This window comes from Scomber scombrus, chromosome 19 (assembly GCF_963691925.1).
Source record: "Scomber scombrus chromosome 19, fScoSco1.1, whole genome shotgun sequence".
Lineage (NCBI taxonomy): Eukaryota > Metazoa > Chordata > Actinopteri > Scombriformes > Scombridae > Scomber > Scomber scombrus.
In genome coordinates, this window is record NC_084988.1 from 20,100,640 (window position 1) to 20,108,318 (window position 7,679).

Below are 7,679 nucleotides of genomic sequence, written 5' to 3' on the forward strand. Positions count from 1 at the left end.
CAGCCTAGAGACACTGCTTCAGTGATGAACATAATCCATCATCTTTACCACGCTCCTAATTATCACTTTTAGAGAACTGTTTTCACTTCTTTCAATCAGAATGTACTCTTATTGCAGTAAAGAGACAAATGTGACATAATGTCTGTCTGACATTCAGTTTCTTCTGCTTGGACCTATTCTAAATTGCAATGAATGTGCCTCTTTATAAAGTTATATCAGAATCAATGCAGCAGCATGTCTCCACAAGCTGTTTTAAAAATATTTAGAAAATATTAAGAGCTTAAGACTCAGACATGCTGGGTAGACCTGCAGCAGCTTCTGACTGTGGTACAATAAACACAGGCTTACACTGGTAACACTGGTGTTACAGTTAACGCACCAGATCTGATGTTCTTATGAGTCAGTTACTTAAGATAGATATTTTTTATTACCCAACTTTACTCCTTTCTAATTTACAGCCAGTTGTTCCAAATTATGTACAATAACTTTTATTATTCATTTATTATTTCAACGAGCCAATTCGTCAGCCCATACTGTTCTCATTTGTTCTTAAATCCATTTCTTCTGACATTAAATTGAAAGTACAACACAAAAATGAGTAAAAACCTGTGCTAAGGAAGCATTCGACATTTTGGCAAATAAATAAATAATGCACTTTCTTGCCGAGAGTAACTTGAGAAGATTTTTACACTCTCATGTGGAGAACGGCATCAATCTTCTCATCACACTCTCAGCATGGAAGCAAATGAGTATATTTCCCAAAATGTCAAACTGTTCCTTTAAATCTACATTAACCGATTTTTTTTGGCCACTTGGGGGCAGCGGAAATGAGTCATGAACACAACACCGACATATCATCACCTCTTCAGTTGATATGTTATACTTGTTAGCAAACGGTTGCTTATTTGCAGCAGTTACGGAGCAACATTATTCTTTATTTGGAGTTGTGTACACCTGAATTCAATATTCACTCTCTTTTAGCTTTGTTGTTGCTCTCTTACCAACTCCTAAGGGAAATATCTGGCTCATTAGGTGCTAAATGCTCCACTATGTTCGGGAATAATTTGTTAACTTTGTCTGTTTGCCCTTGCTGTTGAGCATGTAGTATACAGTGGGGTTTTTAGAGCTTTTTTTCCAACTGAAAGCTGCTGCCTGATGTGGTCGAAAACAACACGGTGAGAGTGAACCAAATCAGTAAAATTGGGGCCAGACAACTAAACAATGAGCTGAACCTCACTATTAAGCTCCTTAAAGCCGAAGGGAGCTGCAGAGTCGCTGATAATTCTCTGTGGGTTCATCACTACAAGCAACACTTCTCACATTACTTAATAATACATTATTATTATAAAAAGTATTGATTATAGCTGCTTTTAAATACATAATTTATATAAAAAAGAGTTCTTTATGTAAGGATGTGGCTGATGAAAATGCTGTGTGTTGACCTACTAATTAAGAAATACACATGTATGTGAGCAGAGATTAAAAATGTGGGATTTGCAAGGAAAGCAAGTAGGTGTGTAATGATGTGGGACTTCAGTTCTTCAAGCTAAACTGAGTTATCACAAAAGCTGATTGAAATGACTGCAGGTATTTTACTGTATAATAGTAGTAGATAATTTCCCTATGCATCAGTAAACCTGCTGTATGCAGTTCAACGCTGTATGTCAATATCCTGGAAGGTCAATAAGCTGTATAGATGGATCTATACAGTATCCTCATATGCACACAACTCACAGAAATATGATATTATATCTTCCGCAATCATCCTTGTTCAATCTTCCACTCAGAGTGGCTCCGTGGGGAATGAAAACCACTTGATGTATTTCCTCTCTATTGTATATTCATTGTTTGAATAGGCTTGTCTCAAATAGCTTTACCGCTCAAATAACAGCAGCGGATGACTGTGTGATAGCCACTGCTTCCCCAAATCTGTTCGACACGTGTGAGATTATTGCATGTGGTAAGAGCGAGAGATGATCGACTGGAAGAAGGAAATTATTCTAACTAGTCTGCAAATTTTCTAAGAATTCCCTTTGCTTTTTGACATGCGAGTGTCGTCTTCTCTTTCTCTCAAACGTACAATACGGGCGCAGACGCAATCAAATAACAAATGCAATTTGAACAATACAGTGAAAGTTAGGAGCTGGGTTTGAATGGGGCCTGGGAGTCCTCCTGTCGGCACTATGGGAGGAGTAATTTGGGGCCAGTGTAGAATTTGAGGAACTAATCTAGGACTGTTTATATCTCCAAAAAATGTTTTATTCCCATTTCAAGGATGAATCTCAGTTCGATATGCAACAATTGCCTTTAGTGCATTGTTTGTACTGGTGTCAAACTGTGAAGGGTCCACACCTGTTCCCTATCAGCTGGTGAAGGGACAAGGCAGATTTCTTTATATCTCACACTTGGAAATGAATAGGACATTAAAATGCATAAGTTTCCCGCCTTGAATCTAAATAAAAATGCTAATGAAACGCTGTGGGTATTAATAATGCAGAGGACTACTTTCCTTTTATTTGCTAAGGAAACATTTCAAGAAAGGTTCTAAACATGTGACAGAGCGACTTGTTTTGATGTGTCAGGATTTATGACACTACATATCCTCTTGACATTTTTAAAAATTAAAACATCATCTAATTAAGACTTTAATTAATGCCTGGTTTTGTAGTTAGTTGAATAATGGAATATTACTGGGCATAATACTGTATTATATATGTCTTTTAGCACTTCCTACAGGGACTAATTATAAGCTTAGGAAAAAGACAAATTTATGATATAAGAGTGGAGTCTGCCCTTTGGCTCAATTCACAACTCTCATGGGTTCCTTGAGTTCTTACCATTAGTTCATATGCCATAAAGAGATTAAACTAAAACTGTGGAGCTACCTGACAGGAAATAATATCTATATAATGATCTTGTACCGTATTACTAAACATTTTACAGCAGAGCAGGGAAACGCTGAGTCAGACAGAAGTCCAACAACATGTGCTCCATGTGTGCATTCTTACTCTAGGGTCATTAAATTATACTATTCATCTTGAAGAGCCTGACTCTGCTGATAGGAGCAAAATTGAATATTGCGCAGGCAATGAAAGACACTAAATATAACCTCTTTTTTTAAAGAAACCAAATTTCCGTTTTAGAATATAAAGTCTGATTGTTTTGTGTCCCTTCCAATTACATGAGCAGCTCTGGGAAAATGAAAAGTTAAAGAGAATACTTGTTCATGCTCCAACAGGACTGATTTGGTTAAAATATGATTGACTTCCTGAATACAAAAGCATCGACTTTCACACTCCACTGGGGTATAATTATGCTTGTGCAGCTCCTGTCAAGAGAAATCCTCAGGCATGCGACCACAGGGGTTTGGAAATTTTATATGACATGCATGTCACTTATTTTTATGCGTTTAGAAAGGGACAGGCCAGCGTTTGACTGCTTGATGACCATATTGTATTCTTCTCTATTTAATCCCATTTGTAGTGATGTGAGACCAACAAGTCAGAATTACCAATGGTTCATGTAGTCATGCAAGGCTATGTGTGAATAATATATAGTTCCATCATTGTGCATATTTTGATGTCAGTATGATTTGACATATTTGCTAACACTATTTACAGGGGAAGCTGTCATACTTACTCTGGAAGACTGACAGTGTTTGATGTCTGAACATGAGAAATTATTAATGTAAAACACGGTTGCAACACAACAAGTTTGAGTCGTATCCTGGAGATAAATCTGCAACTGTACTGTAGGGACTGGATGCACAAGCTCTTCATAAGTTCAAACTGAAATTTAGTCTAGTTATAATGCAAGTGTTTGCTAACTGAACAGCTACATGCCATTAAATTAAAACAGATTTTTTTAAAACTAATTTTCATGTTGAGAACTCTGAAAACACATTTTTATATTGTTTGTCCCCCTAAAACTGTAGTTTATGTAAATTATGATACAGTTTGTAATGCCTCTGACCCCATTTACACCTGCTATTAACATGTGGTCTGTATCTGAATGGCATCTGGTCCATGGGTCCTTGCATTTACACCTGGTATTAAAATGTATTCTTTTTTTCTCAGTTGTGACCCCCTTGTGATCGAATCTCAATATGCAAATTGGATGGTGGATCTGTCAGACATGTTGCATCCCAGGTGAAGGAAATTGCTGTCATGAATCGACGTTATTCATTTCCAAACCATTTTTTGTGAGCAAAGACTTCTAGTTTACACTGATCTGTAGCTTTTACTGGGCTTGCTTCAGCTGGCAGGAAGAGGTGGAGCTAGGTGACCTTTTAAACTAGTGGGACGATTGTTTTCTTATGATTGTGGTCACGATGTACAGATTGCATTTACACCCGATTGAGGTCCGATCACAATGCAAGCCTTTTCACCTGCAAATGTGGTCTGGCCGATCCCATCTCACTCTGATCACCATGTGTCCCGAGTGCATTTACGCCTGCATTCACACGTTTTTCTTTATCCAGATACACATCACATTTTAATGCCAAGTGTAAATTGGGTAACAGCGACTGCCTGTTTACACAGTTGATTGCTTTTGATTGAAGGTTCAGCTCTTTGCACACATGTTCAATAGGATTCAAATCAGTTCTCATAGAAGGCCACTTCAGAATGGTCCGACATTTTCTTCTCATCCACTCTTGAGTGCTTTTTGATGTATGTTTGGGGTTATTATCCTGCTGGAAGACCCGTGACCTGTGACTAAGACACAGCTTTCTGACACTGGGCTGAATGTTTCACTCAGAATGCCTTGACAGTCTTGTGATTTCATTCTGCCCTGCACAGATTCAAGGCACCCAGTGCCTGAGGCAGCAAGGCCTTAATTTTGTTTCATCTGTCCAAAGCACATTCTCCCAGAAGGACTGTGGCTTGTCAGCATACATTTCGGCAAAGTCCAGTCTGGCTTTTTTGTGTCTCTCTCTCAGAAGTGGGGTCTTCCTAGGTCTTCGGCCATTTTCATTCAGACAGCAATGGATGGTGCGACCTGAAACCATTGTACCTGGAACTTGAAGATCAGCTAGGATCTGGATTGTTTTCCTTGTTCTTTCTTGACCATTTCAGCAATCCTTCTGTTCAATCTTGGGCCAATTTTCCTCTTCTGACCACCTCCAGAGGTGTTGGCTACAGTTCCATGGGCCTTAAAGCTCTTAATAATATTGGCAACAGTGGTCACAGGAACATCAAGCTTTTTTGGAGATGGTCTTGTAACCTTTACATTGACCATGCTTGGCTGTTACCTTTTTTCTAATGTCTTCAGACCTCCCCCTAGTTTTCCTTCTGTTTTCCATGTTCAATGTGATGAACACAATGGCACAAAACTGTGTGACTAATTTTCTTCTTTTAAACTGGCTGCATGAGTGATTAAAAGATTGGAAACATCTTCGCTAATTAAAACAGTCTGTTAAGTCTGCTTAAACTATCACTACCATTTAATTATTTCTTACAACTTCCAAAGGGTATCAATAATTTTTGAATGTCTTTGTAGAGTAAGCATGAACTTTTTTGCTTTGTTCCACTGCAAACCAAACATAGACATGCACTGAGAATGAAACAGCCTTTAATTTCAACACTGTTCATGGTGAATGGTGTATTATTTTTAATAAAATGCAATTATTTCGTCCATGTCTGTAATTTATCAGTGATTCCCAACAACAGCAATTTAAACCTTAACCTCAAAGCCTAATTAAAGCATTTCTTTTTAAAACTTCATGCAAAAGTCCATCGTTAACACCTTCAAACTGCACACCATCTGTTCACAAATAACCATGACGGAGCGAAAGCCTACTGCAACAGGAAAACTCTGCTTACTGTGTAATTTCAGCCATCAGTCTTCGGTAAATAGAGAGTGGGATATGTGTGAAAAGTGAACACACACTAAGCAGAATTAGACTGCAGACTTGAGTGCCTTGAGACTCACGTATCCAGTGTTAAAAGCAAATGCTTGGTGAACGGAAAGTGCACACAATGCGGGACTCCGGGGACTGATGAAATTAAAGGTGCTATGTGTCCAGTGGAAGCAATAAGAGATGACAGCTGAGTACCATGCAGAGAATGAGGGGTCATATATAGCCCAAAAGGATATACAGCATGTTTCAACTGAAGCTATTCAGAACTTTACATAACTTTACATGAAAAGATAAGCCAATGAAAGGTGTCTATGAAGAGATAAGCAAGTAGATTGTCATCTTCATTATCAAGTGTAATGTGGTATACAATCCTTAGCTGAATCAAAAATAGTTATGCTCAGTTAATTAGACTGTGCTTGATTAAATGCTCAGTAACAAATGTCATATGTTGCATTTTGAGTTCAGCAGCCTTGCATAAAGCAAATACAAATGTTAAAAAGGTTATAGGCCTGTAAGATATTAAAAAGGTTTAAATTATTTGTGTTTTTATTGATGATGCATAACCACAATACCCAGTTAAACATTAAGTTCTTTAGGAAAGCTCAACTCATATGTCTGTGCCTGACTATGAAAAACATAGTGAATGTAATATACACAAAAGCAGTTTCAGTACAAGCAGGCAATTAATTAATCAGTTACTTATTGAATAGCTGTGATTTTGATCACAGAAGCCAGAATAATCAATAATAATAATTATTAATAATGTCAATCTTCAAATTGGAGGTTTAGGAATAATAATAATAATGTAAAGTTATGTTGAGCCTGTGTCTGTGGAGCACAACTACTCAAACGTCACAGCGTATGAAAAGAGCGTCATACCAGCCTCCATTCACACATCTGCCACTTTAATATATTCTCGCTTATGGGCAAATTTACATTACTCGCAGAGCAGGGGAAAAAGCTTTTAATAGATACTTGTGGTCTTCTGGTAAATTCGGCGTATACAATATGATAAATGAGGCGCCGTGTTCCAACGAAATCTTATCTAAACTTGTATAAGCATATGCGTTGTTTGCTCCCCGCCCTGCGCGGTGTAACGTTATTTGAATGACGGCGGACTGCGAAACGCCGTTTAAAAGTTATTAATTTGTTAAAGTAAGAGCATCATCATGTAAACAATGTATGCCGAACTGAGTAAATGCCGTTAATGGTTCAGGGAAACAATTATCTCAAAGCATGCAAGGTATGTACAATTATTTATAAACGAGGGAACACATAACAAGCGTTTTTTTAAATGCAGTTTGGCGTTTCCTCCACATCAAAGAACAAAACTGCGTGTATGCTTTTACTAACGACCCCTGCACATCACACATCTCATTGAGGTCGAAAAAGGCGACCTGGTCAGCTGTTTAAGTTTATTGTACACATTAAATAAAACAGGTTTACTTGCCGAAGTTGGAACCAAAAGACTGGCGGGTCGCTCGATCAGCTCCGGTTGCTGTTTCCCGGGCACATTCATTTCCCATCAAACCGCTTTCTCTGTCCGCTGACTTCGACGAGAGTTTCTCAAGTCATTTATCCAGCAATGAGCGTTATGCGCCGGCGTCCCGTTCAACGACAGAGGCAGACAGAGAAACCATGCCTATAAGCTCTGTCAGGCTTTTGTTAAAGCTTTCTGTATCCTGCAATTTACAAGTGTTTCACCGGCTGCAGGGACAAATTAGTTATGGCAAATCGTTGCTTATTTCTCCACGGCTCAGCTTTGCACACACTGGCTCCTCTGCTGCTCATCAGTCTGCACGCCTCTCTCCACCTGCTG

At 38.4% G+C, this 7,679-nt stretch overlaps 1 protein-coding gene across 1 annotated transcript in view; it reads right to left on the reverse strand.

Moving 5' to 3' along the window:
* The window catches only part of sntg2 (syntrophin, gamma 2), an 81,313-nt gene extending 73,934 nt beyond the window's left edge, over positions 1-7,379 (reverse strand). The window contains exon 1 of the mRNA XM_062440682.1: positions 7,311-7,379. Within this exon, the coding sequence (XP_062296666.1) occupies positions 7,311-7,379 (69 nt within the window). The remainder of the gene's footprint in view (positions 1-7,310) is intronic.
* Positions 7,380-7,679: the final 300 nt, after the last annotated feature.